Here is a 12,311-nt window from a genome sequence, read left to right on the forward strand (position 1 = left end):
CATATATGTCGTGTAACTTTTCTTGTTTTAAATTTTAAATCATATATTATATGATAAAATTGATAATATAAAACATTAGTCTTAATGCTTTTACGATTAAAAGTCAAAATGGTAAATATAATAATAGTGGTGATTAAGATTTAGGAGTGAGATTTGAATAAATAAAAGAACTGAATAAATTATTGTTAGAGAAATATACAGTAACATATTGTTAATCAAAATTTAAAATAAAACCAAAAAATAATGAGAAAAATGAAAGGGTCAAAACAATTTATATAGGTAAATTTTTTTAAGATTTCTTTCCTTTTAATAGTATCGATGAAACATCAGCCGTACGATGTCTAAAAAAAAAGAGAAAGGGAGACTTTGTTATATGATTAACACGTTTCTTAACCGAACTCTATTGAAAAAAACATTAACAAATTTACGCATCATGTTATATGATAATAGAACTTCATCGTGATGTCAATACATGAATGCCATAGGGACTGCCGTGAAACATCAAGCACGCTGCCTTCTCCCTCACAGCTCCAAGTCAACATGCTCTCACTGGAATCCATGGCCACGAAAAAATCCACTGCGGTGTCTTGCGAAGGTAGCTCTGTCGTCTTCGAATCAAAGCCTCGCCGTCGCGTATCGAAGTGCAGGTCAGATCGAAGAACAACCTTAGCGTATTTTCACATATGGTCCTTCATCATTTGTAGGGTTTTGTTTTTGACCTCAAACTTATTAATTTACAGTTTCTCCTCGAATTCAGTCTCAAATTTGCAATTGTGCACTCTAGCCCCTATTATATGCAATCGAACATATAATTGCAATATATACCTAAATGCAACCTATAATGACCAAAATGAAATGATTTTTTTTTGTAACACAAAAAAGTAAAATGAAATGTTTAAAACCAATAAAATCATGAAATACACACATGAGTGAATACACATAGGTATTAAGGCTCCGAATGGTAACTGCGGTTTGAGCGGTGCGGGACAATCGGTTCAACTGTGGTGCAACTGCGGTGCGGTTTTAACAGTTATAAAAACGTATAGATATATGGTATATGTAGAGATTTTTGTTACTGTTAACTGCGGTGCGAGGCGGTTGTAAACATTCGAAGCATAAGAGTTAGATGTAAACTTATTTACAAATCTGTGAATAAGATTTGTGAATCTTTTGTTTGATGTAAACTTATTCACAAATCTTATTTAACTTTGTTTTTAGATCTTTTTCCTGAGAATGAAACAAACTGATATGTTTTCATTCATGTTACGGGTGGTTTGAATCAGCAGCGACTGATGTATGTATCATGTTCTTATCTCCTTTCCTCTATCTGCGGCTTTATCATAGTAATATGCAAAAAAATTTTTTTGATGAATTGAGCTATGGCTTTTATTCTCCAGTTGTGTAATGTAGTAGATGTTGTCAAGATTATGAATGCAACTATAATCCAACCAGGTAGATTTTTGAACTCTCTCTCTCTCTCTCTCTCTCTCTCTCTCTCTCTCTCTCTCTCTCTCTCTCGCCGAACATAAGAAAGACCTAGATCTAAAATCGATTTCCGGCGGCCGACGTCGTTTAGTCGTCGGTCTCCACCCCTTTTCTTTTTTGTGTTGTCTTCTCCTCGCCTCTCACCTTTCGCTCCATCTCTACCGATATGATCGTGGTTCTGGGACTTGGCCGTCACCGCGGTTCAGATCTGTCGGTCTTGGTCTTTGGAAGCACGGCGAGGTTGAGAAAGCTGGGGGCTCGAGGTTTCTTTGGTCGTTTGTAGGTGGCGGAAGCTCGATCTGGGGTCCAGATCTGAGTGTTGAAGACGGCGGCCGCTTTCTTTTACGCCCCTCTTTCCTCCTTCTCGGCTAGGGCGAGCGCTTCTCGCAGGTCTGTTCCGGTGGTGGGTTCGGTTTCGGGTCCGGGGGAGTGTTTCCTCGGTCTTGGCTCTCTTCCCTCTCCTGGTTTCTTTAGACTTGTCAGGTGATCTCGTGGTGTCTCTTTCGGTTAGGCCATCGGCTCCGGTCTAAGGTTATCTGCTTCGGGTTCTCCGTGGTAGTGGCGCGTGGAGTTAGGATTTGTGGATTTGTCAACTGCGGTCTTGTGCTCTGTGGCGGCGCGTGCGGTCCCATCCAGTCTCGGAGGCTTGATCTAGGGCGTGTCTCTGACCTTTCTCTTAGGGAAGGTGCTGGTTTGGTCTGTCTCCTTGGTTTCAGGTGCGGTGGAGTGGCACTTCCGGCGGATTCTCCTTCCTGAATAATCGCTCTTCCTTGCGGCTCATCGTCTTGTGTGGTCTGCCGTGTTGCTTCGCTAGCAGTCGCCTGGTGAAACTGTCAATGTTCGTATTGGCTCCTTTGTGTTGAGGTCATCCTTCAGAACCGGACTCTGGGCAAGCCGCATTCTACCGGGTCCGGTGTCTCCGTGTGATATGTCGACCACCTATTGTGAGCTGCTGTGGCTCAGAGACAGCTTCGCTTTAGCTCGCTAGCTTTGTTTTCCTGTCTTGCTCCGTGCGTTTGTCGTTGGTAAGGGTGGGTTTAGTGTAGTTTTAGAGTAGTGTTGTTTAGATTAGTTTCTTGTTCTATTTAGTTAATCATCTGCTACAAGTCTCTTATGTAACCTTCTGTCACAAATCAAAAATGGTAATAATACTTTAACATGTTTACCAAAAAAAAAAAAAAAAAAAAAAAAAAACTATAATCCAACCAGTCCGTAAGCTTATTCACATATTGATTCAATCTCCTCTTAAATTTCAAAGTTTATAGTTATTTCTACTATCAACCATGGTCCATCCATTTTACCAGAAGAAAAAAAAGTCTTGGTCCATCTTTTTAATATATTCCAACAGTTTGATTCTAAAATATTGCGCTATACAAGTCTTGTTTTAACTATTACTTAATTAAGCATAACATATTGTAGAATTTTAATATAATGTCCAATGGAAATTATGAACAAGCTGTATAGTAAATTTAGTTACTTTTCAGGTAATTTCACCCCCGCACAAGGTGCGGATCTCCACCTAGTACCAAATTACTTTCGAAGACAACCGATTAACATCTTCTCGTTTCTTTTTTGTTTTTTTTCTCCCCAATTAACATTAACATATGTTTATTATTTTATTTTATTTTATTTTCATCATCATTTATCTCTATTACTTTTCTTCAGCTGTGTAAATATTATAAATATATATTATTTTTTATATTTAGGTTTAGGTTTATTGATTGGGATTTAGGGTTTTGTATTTGTGAGTCGGGATAATGTTTACTATTAAAGATTGTGGGTGGGTTATAATTCTATATTATTTCTGCCATATGGATTAGAAGATTTAGTGCATATGTGTGTGGTCAATAAATGTGTGATGTGGATGGTTTCTCCTTCTTTCATCTCTATTTATATAGTATAATATAATATTACAAAATATTATATATATTTTCAGATTTTTAATTTCTATAAAAATATTATAAACATATATGTTTATATTTAGGTTTGGGTTTAGTGATTGAGATTTAGGGTTTAATATTATGGGTTGGGGTAAATTTTAGTATTATGGGTTGTGGGTAGGATTATAATCTTATATTATTTCGGTCATATAAGATTAGGGCTGTGGATGGTTTCTCCTTCCTTCATGTCTATTTATATAAGTATAATATAATATTACAAAATATTATATATATATATATATATACATATATAAACCCAATTTTTTAAAAAAATATTAATACTTTGATTTTATAAATATAATTTTTAGATTTATTATAATAATATGATTTTCATATTTTCTTATTTTGTGAAGTGTTAATATTGTTAATTTACTATTAAATTGATGTTGCATTTGGTAACAACCAGTCTTAAGTATCCGCAAATACACCAATTTTTAACCGTTGTACCAATCGTACAAACCACATAATAACGCTTAAAACCGCAACAACCGCAACCACCCATATCCGCGGCTGCTGCGTTTACACTTTTTTGTACACATTTTCTCTCCTCAGTTATCATTTTCCGCTTTCCTCACTCAGTTATTTTTTAAAATAATAAGTTAATTCACTCAAAGTTTTTGGCTCTTTGCATTTATGAGGGGAACATATTGATCTAGATTTAGTGCTTTTTGTTTCCTTAACTTGAATGATGTTGTTGAAGGTTTTGCCTAACCTGGAGAGATGTTTGAAGAGTGTGTGGACTTTGGTGTGATTGGTGGAAACTCTCGCCTGGTGTATAAAGGGTGTGCATCAGCAATGTTGTTTGTAAATTTATTGCATGTTTTTAGTGGACTTGGCCCTCAAGTTCCAAATTGGTGTTTGGAAGTTGGGATGTATTGAAATGTGGATTTTAAAAGTTTGGGTGGATTTGAAAAAATATTGGAGTTTGAAGAGATTTGGGTTAAATCCCAAAACGATGGGTGGGATTTAAAAAAAGGAAAATAGATTTGGATAGGATTTTTTAAAAATTTCAGAGTACTTGAGGTCATTTGAACTTAAATTTCAGAGTACTTTTCAAAGTCCAATTATTTTAAAACATGAAGTAATCACTATTTTTTCCAAAAGAGTAAAAACGTGAAATTTCAATATTTTGTCTTCTTCCTTCGTTTGTGAGAACGAGAGAAAGAGCTATAGATCAAAGTTTGCAGATACTCTTCCATATCCAACTTCCTGAGGTTGACTCATCGAGATCCCAAAAGCAAGAAGATCCAATGGCATATTACATAATCAATTCGTCTTGTACTTCTTCCAATTCAATCTCTGCAACAAGTTTGAACAGCAGTCTCTTGACAATATTCAAGATAGCTCCAGAACTTACTAAAAGCCAATATAATAGATCAAAATTGTTTATCAAAAAACCAAATTCATAAACCATAACATGAAAGATAAATTTAAAAACATAGTAGCAGAGATAACATCTAAAAACAACGTAAACTGTTGCTGCATCAAGATCCCATATGCATAGCATCTGTCCACATGGTTGCTGCTATATTTGCTCTCCAATTATTAGCATTCACTCTTTGTTGTTCTTGAGTGCCATTTTGAACATCATCATCCATGTTCTCATCTTCACCTATTTCTTGAACATCACTTTCATTATCATCAGCGACAACAACTTCTTCAGGAAACACGTCTGAACGACATTCTTTACGAAGATAATTATGTAAAACAACACATGCAAGAACTAACTCTGCTTGTGTTTCATACGGAAATGGTGGAGCAGATTTGAAGATGAGGAATCTTGACTTAAAGATGCCAAAAATTCTCTCAATCACATTTCGCAAGGATGAATGACGATGATTGAACAACTCATTTTGATTCACAGGATCTTTGCCCTGTCCCCTAAAATCTTGAAGATGATAGCGAGTACTTCAAATGGAGCCAGAAAATTACGACGATTGGCGTATCCACAGTCGACTAAATATAATTTTCCAGAAATCATATAACATATATCAAATAGTTTTAAGAAAATACAAAAATAACACATCAATATTTTAATCATAAGAACCAGACATACCTTCTGGAACTTGTAATCTGTTAGAATTTCTTGTTAAAGCATCTTGTAATACTTTAGCATCATGAGCTGAACCTTCCCATCCACTAAGAACATATATAAATTCTAAATCAAAATTGCATGCAGCTAAAACATTTTGTGATAGTTGTCCTTTTCGATTGCAATAGCTAGATGAATCCTTTCCACTTATCATCGCAAGAATATGCGTTCCATCTTGAAATTTGTGGAATACGTGAAGCGACATTACGTACCTTCACAATGATAGAAAAGACCAGTAAGAGAATATCAACGTCTATCTTGAAATTTGACATCTTTTTTCTCTTTTTCCTAATTTGTATCTCTTCATTTGCATTAACAATATGAGCCATTGAAATCTCTGCACAAAAACATAAATAACAAGTCATAAGAAACTGTCTAATTGGTGAACAAAGTGTGAAATAATGCTAGATACTCACGTAATATAAAGCGGCGGTGATGAACTTTAGCTAGAGAAGAAGAGGACAAATAAATAAGGTTACACAAATCATTAAGGAATCGTATCCTAACGAATTAGCCGCCAAATTTAGCCGCCAAAATCAATGTTTACTTTGAACAGAATATACTACTTTCCTATGTAAAATATAATTATACCATTGTAGGAGAAAACAAGAAGATAGCTAAAAAACAAAAACAATAACATATAAAGAACAAAAATCATAACAATTCTGCAAAGAAGAAACAAAACCATAGCTAAAGTAATAATAAAAACTCAACTTTAAAGAAATAAAAACTCCAAGATGACGAACTATCTTTAGAACTCCGATCATGTTACTTCAGCCACTTGGTTTACGGAGATTTCTTTTAATCCATCCACAACGATCTGTTATGGACATATTCACGAAACCAGATTTCATGCCTAAGTTGTGAACAAGGGTCATCGCCTCATAACGCAAATCATCATCCAAGTCAGGAATTTCCTTGATAGCATCCCAAACATTGTTAGCTTTGTCTTCAGCTTCTTTTTCTTCAGCTTCCTTCACCCATCTTTTCTGAATCATGTCAAAAATTTGGCTACTGATTTCTGTAACTTCCTCACAAACCCTTTCCGAGTTATATGCATCTGTCCTAGCTTTCTTTCTATGTGAAAGCTTTTCTCCAATGCTTTTTCTTGATGAAGGTTCACATGTTTGCTGGTGTTCTATTCCTCCTCCCTCATATATCACATGGACAAAATCATTATCATTTGTCTTCTCGTTCTCTTCAAATTGATAGGATCCTGCATCAACAGAATCACCTAGTCCCACAGCATTCTGCCCAGTTGCAGTATTCTGTTCAAATATAGTCCTTAGCTCTTCAAAAGAATCATCACGCAGATATTTATTATTTGGATGAGCCTATTAAAAAAAGATCACTATAATAAGAATCATATGTAAACAACACAAACATAAGCATGAATTTCATATTATAATTTTTTACCTGCAGATAGACCTTCCATACTTCATCATCTGCTGTGAATTTTTTCGTTTCAGAGTCCCACCCAAAACCAGAACTACAACGAAGAAAATCTGCAAACACTTGGTACCTACCCTTCAAGATTTTCATCCTATTTTTATACTGACCGTAGGTTTTTTTAGATCCAACTTCTTGTTGTAGAGTTGTTAGTATTCTGAATTCGACCGTCAGTTTGTTGAATTTGCCGCTGGCATCACGAAAACCTTGATTGATTGCATCCACTAGTAACCTCAATAACAACTTGTGCTCAGGTCCAGACCATGAGTGGTATTGACCTTTACCTTTTACGTCTTTTGGATCTCCCATTGTTTGGAAGGTAACTAGTCATATAACACCACAAGATTATAAGAACCAAGATAATAAATCTATAGTCTTTGTAAAACCATATCTAAAATAGTGAATTAACAGGTTTTATATTGATCGTCAAAAGACTCAAACCCATAAAAGGAACAATATTCAAAGACAAACATCATCCAAATTCATGAAAACTAAACAAAATAATGAAACCAATCTGAAACTACACATTCCAGTAAGCCAAAGTGATGAAAAAGAATACTCACTTTGACAAATAAAAGAGATGATTGATGCTCGTATCCTATCAGTTTTGTAAGCTCTTCTCCATGTTACTGATTTTATATATATGTGCATACCTACCTAAACCCTAATTAAACAACTAAACGAAAAAATCCCATCATATTATTCAATTTTCTAAGGAGCAGCCCATAAAGATATCAAAAAGATGCATATTTATCCAAAACAAAAATTAGAAAATCAGCATTGCGTACCTTGGCTTGCATACTTGTCAAGCAGTACCTTAGCTTGCATACTTGGAAGGACAGAACCAAAGCTCTAATCTACTACCTTAGCTTTCATACTTGGCAAGAAGTCTCGTAGAAGAATACTTCCTCAAGCTTTTGAGTTCGGAGAGTTGAAGCAAAGATTATTTGGGTGAACCAAAGCTGTAGAAAAAATAGAGAAGCAAAGAGAGTCACGATCAAAAACCTAACATAGTTTTCAAGCTCACAAACATTAGTTGACCATAGAGTAGAACATGAAAAGAACAAATAAACTTTACTAGACTTGCTTATACTCTTCAGGATCAAAAGGTTTGTTGTCAAAATCTTCTATGTCTTGTGTATAACATGGGATTTTAAAAACAGAACCAAAACAGAGAAGATTTTGACAACAGACCTTTTGATAGAACACCAAAGGAACAAATCAATCGACGTGTGCCTTAGCTCAACCTCAGATTCTTCAGAGCACAAAACCTTTTTCTCGGATCCAACGAAAAGCTCGAGACGAAATCAAATCTAACAATCAAAGGGGTCCCTTCAGGTTTGAGAGACTCCAAAATCGAATCTTTGGCTTCCAAAATTGTCGACTTGGGTATTGATTCATGAACAAGAGGGAATCGAAAGTTCAGTACTTTTCTGGAAAGCTTCGTCTCTGATCTCTCGCTTCCTTGTTCTCTCTCTGTTCTCATAGGCGTGGTCAATTTTTTATTTGATTTTGGGTATTTCCAAATAACATGTACAATGGTGGGATTTGTGTAACGATAGTTTTGACTGAAAATAACAAAAAAAATAGTTTCAAATCCATTTCATAAAGTTTTTCTTTTAAAATTGTTTAACATTGAATAACAGTAGATTTGATTTACTTTTGGTAAATTGTTAATTGAATAACAGTGGATTACAAGTGATTTTAAGCTACTTTAGATAAATATCATATTCAATAACACAGGATTTGAAGAAAAAAATAGAAATCATTAGTTGAATAACAGGAGCTTTTAAAGAAACTAGGGGCTTGGCTCCGCGCTTGCGCGGAGTTATTGATGTAATTGTTGTTCTATTTAAATTTTTACATATGTCGCAATGACTTGTTTTTTTAAGATCTCAATGAAAATTTATCTTGTTATACACATAATGTAACTGAGAATGAGTCTAAAAAATCCTAAACTATAAGTGAATTTGAAGTTATAAAATTATTTTTCACTATTTGTATTCTACTAAGTGCACTAAAACTATGCCATTTTGGTAATAAAAAATCACACAAACTAACCTTTTTCAATAAAACACACACTTTCCAAATCTAATTCTCGGGGATATACAAACCCAAGGAAACATTTTTAGTTTTTTCCTTGCAAATGCTTCTTTATTTTTCTTCCGACTGTAGACGTCACTTTCAGCTCTTGTGTCTTACTTTTCTGTCGTATTTGAAAACCTTTCTTTCATGTTCCATACTTGGAGTCAAACATAAACACATATTAATATACAGTTCGACAACCATTTTCTATGTTGCATATGCGTCCACATCATTTTTCTCTTATCTAAAATAAAGACCCAATAACTTATCTCCCCAACACTAATTTATCTGCAAAGCTACTTGATTGCATGAGCACTGAAGGCAGGAAAGTATGATAATTGAATTTAACATCAGGTTCAACCTTTCAAGTAACATTGTCTCCTCCAATTTGTTCAATTCTCAATAATGTGTATATTAAAAAAAGATTAATGTGCTCACACATGTGATTTAAAAGAAGAAACAATTTACCAGGATTGTCTTCATGCTCTGTTGCTGAATTCTGATTTGAAATCTGCACACGTTCTTTAGTTTTGAGCTCTGTTTCTACAAAAATATACATTACAGATTCTTTGTCGTATCCTCTTATATGGACTTTTGTCCAAATATATATATATATGTATCTTATTTTTCCAGGATAAAATATTTCTTTAAAAATACTCGAATTGAAACAAACACAAAGATATATTACCTTTGTTTTTTTTATATTGAAACAGAGTCAGTCTGGTTCCAGTTTGTCTCGAAACCCAATTCAGCTGCTGGAAATGTTTTGTTGCATTGCTTTGGTGATTGCATTGAGGAAGAGCTCTTGTCCTCTAGTAACTTTTGTTGCTTCTCAAAACATCATATGTCTTCTCAAAACATCATATGTAGCCAGCTCTCTTTTTCAATATGTAACTGCATGAACCATTGGATAAGGGCCATATGAAGATATCAGATAATCGTCATGATACGTAGGAATAATACTCTTTCTGGTTAGAAAGGTGAGAAAGAAAGATAGTTTATAGCAGCTTTGCAGGTATAATCATTACCTGGATCCGCTCATGGAGTCTTTTTTTAAGCTTCCATATGTAACCTTGGACTATAAGTAATCTTAAAACTCCTGGTAAAGAAAGAGTGACAAAGTTAACATATAAGTAACACTATAACAATCATAATTCTAAAAATTAGGAAAGAAAGATTCCAGGTTGGAACATAAAAGTTACTTAAGTTTTCATATCTAGAGATTTGATATCTTTGATAGATGTCATCTTCTTCACTTGAGGTTCTCCTGTGAAAGAAAGAAAGAAACACAATTATACAAAATACATGTCCTTTTTTAGCCTGTTTGTCTTCAAGACTTTAGCTTTTCTAAAAAGTGACTAATTCTCTAGAGGCATCATGCATGTGTGGTTCATAGCTCAGGGAGAGCACAAAAATATATATGGTCAAATATAAAGACAATAGAAAATGAGAAAGGAGCTTAGAGTAGCACAAAAACAAAATACGGGTAAGAACATACCTGCAAATGACTTTTTACATGATAAACGGTAAAACAAGGGTTACTGAGAGCTGTAGAACAGCCTTGAAATGTTTCCTATGGTGGAAGTAAAAAAATCAAGAGAACAGTGTCAACGTTTACATATAACAGTCATGGGATATAATTTTCAAGAACAAAGAGAAGAAAAAGCTTACGCATGTTCAATACTGTCGAGCAGATTAACAACTTCAATGAACCGCCTCATGAATTTCTGATGCCGTTCAATAGTATTATGGTTGAACGTAAGTTATGAAACTATAGATAGCGAGACCTGTTATGAAACGCAACCGTTAGTGATGGTAAGAGAAAGAGGGAGAGATGTAGAGATAGAGGGAGATAAAGAGTTTTATGGATTTGATTGTAGACGTAGAGATAGAGGGAGATAAAGAGTTTTATGGATTTGATTGCAGACGTAGAAAAAAGCGTATGTGCATTGGAAGGGCCGGAGTCGCGGGAGTGGGCAAACCCTAGATCAACAACAAATGATTTTCATTGACATGGCAGTTTCATTGGCTAGGAATATTTGTGCCCATGTGGCAGTGCTTAGAAAGCTCCAATTTAGTTGCTTTTATATAGTAGTGATACCAAAACACTTTAAAATCCTCAATTCAATATACCCCCTAAGTAATGGTGCATTTTAAAAATCAAAGTCTTCCAGCGATTTGAGGAGGTCTCAGGCCTCACTTGGATAATTCATGATCGTTTGGCTACAGGTGTACGTGTTCAAAAATGGAGCCCAAATTCGGATGCTCACTGCGTCTTGTGCTCAGGTCATATGGAAACTCGAGAACACCTCTTCTTCAGATGCTCGTATACTCAGCAGATTTGGAAGGGGTTGACAATGAAGCTGTTGGGATCTCACTATACTGAGGAATGGAGTTGCACTGTAGAGCTGTTGGCAGAAACTGGAAGGGACAACATCAAGAAGTTTCTTTTAAGATATGTTTTTCAGAGCTCAGTTCATGGCATATGGTGAGAAAGAAATCGAAGGAAACATGGAGAGGTGCATTAGACTTCTGCACTTTTACTAAAGAACATTGACAAGGGAGTGAGAAATCGCATTTCGTCGTTACGCATAGGAGGGAGTCGAAGATTCGACAGTGCCTCTGGTTTGCTACACGGAGTTAGTGATATGGTTTAAGTTGTTTCTAGATTCAATTTATACTTAAACAAACTCTAAAATAGAGCGACACTTGTTGTAAAAATGTTTTTTTTTATTTGAATAATTTAACATTCTTTCAAAAAAAAAAATGATGGCTTTGATTCTTTGACTACACTTTCCTCAGAGTAGGTGATGTTGTTATGAAGCGCGGTTATGCCTTTTGTTGTAAGTATTATAACACCTTTGTATGAGGGTTTGATTTTCTTTCTCATATTAGTCATAGTCGTAGTCAGGTGTATATTGTTGCATCTATCTTTGGCCCTGCTAACATTTTGATAACAGAAATTTAATGATCCTCCTTACTGATGATGCAATATTTTACTTAGATGGACGAGGCCAGGTTCCTATTCATAAATCCTTGTTTTGAACAGTTCCTTTAAGCTTCTATGATATCCCTTTGGATTGTAATAGTCCGGGCTTGGTGGAAGCTATTCCAGGTCACCAGTTAAATGTCGCTCCCCTCGCCTCAGAAGAAGCCCAAGCCGTAGTCGTAGCTACAGTCGTTCGGACTTCGGAGCTACAGGTTAGTGGTAAATTTGGTGTCAAAAAACTTATGCTAGTTTGAGGCTTTAGAGGATGCAC

General features: G+C 35.1%; 1 protein-coding gene and 1 long non-coding RNA gene across 5 annotated transcripts; one reads left to right on the forward strand and one right to left on the reverse strand.

Annotated features, from left to right (window-relative positions):
• The first annotated feature begins 115 nt into the window (after window positions 1-115).
• Window positions 116-7,491, forward strand: LOC103863408. The gene is made up of 2 exons (XR_004457110.1): window positions 116-1,452; window positions 2,695-7,491. It is a non-coding gene; the product is annotated as an uncharacterized LOC103863408 (long non-coding RNA).
• Window positions 1,467-11,148, reverse strand: LOC117133307 (uncharacterized protein At2g29880). 4 transcript variants are annotated; one of them, XM_033289232.1, is made up of 5 exons: window positions 8,161-11,148; window positions 7,755-7,928; window positions 7,530-7,642; window positions 6,934-7,289; window positions 1,467-6,851 (listed from the first exon to the last, which is right to left on the reverse strand). In XM_033289232.1, the coding sequence occupies exons 3-5, from the start codon at window positions 7,615-7,617 to the stop codon at window positions 6,291-6,293; spliced, it is 1,005 nt and encodes a 334-aa protein (XP_033145123.1). In that variant the 5' UTR covers window positions 7,618-7,642; window positions 7,755-7,928; window positions 8,161-11,148; the 3' UTR covers window positions 1,467-6,290. The 4 variants fall into 4 exon arrangements, 2 of the variants coding, with proteins under 2 accessions (XP_033145123.1, XP_033145124.1); XR_004457108.1 differs by lacking the exon at window positions 6,934-7,289 and having other exon boundaries at window positions 1,467-5,037; XR_004457109.1 differs by lacking the exon at window positions 6,934-7,289 and having other exon boundaries at window positions 1,467-5,043.
• Between the last annotated feature and the right edge of the window lie 1,163 nt (window positions 11,149-12,311).

The sequence above is a fragment of the Brassica rapa genome, chromosome A04 (assembly GCF_000309985.2).
Source record: "Brassica rapa cultivar Chiifu-401-42 chromosome A04, CAAS_Brap_v3.01, whole genome shotgun sequence".
Classification (NCBI taxonomy): Eukaryota; Viridiplantae; Streptophyta; class Magnoliopsida; order Brassicales; family Brassicaceae; genus Brassica; species Brassica rapa.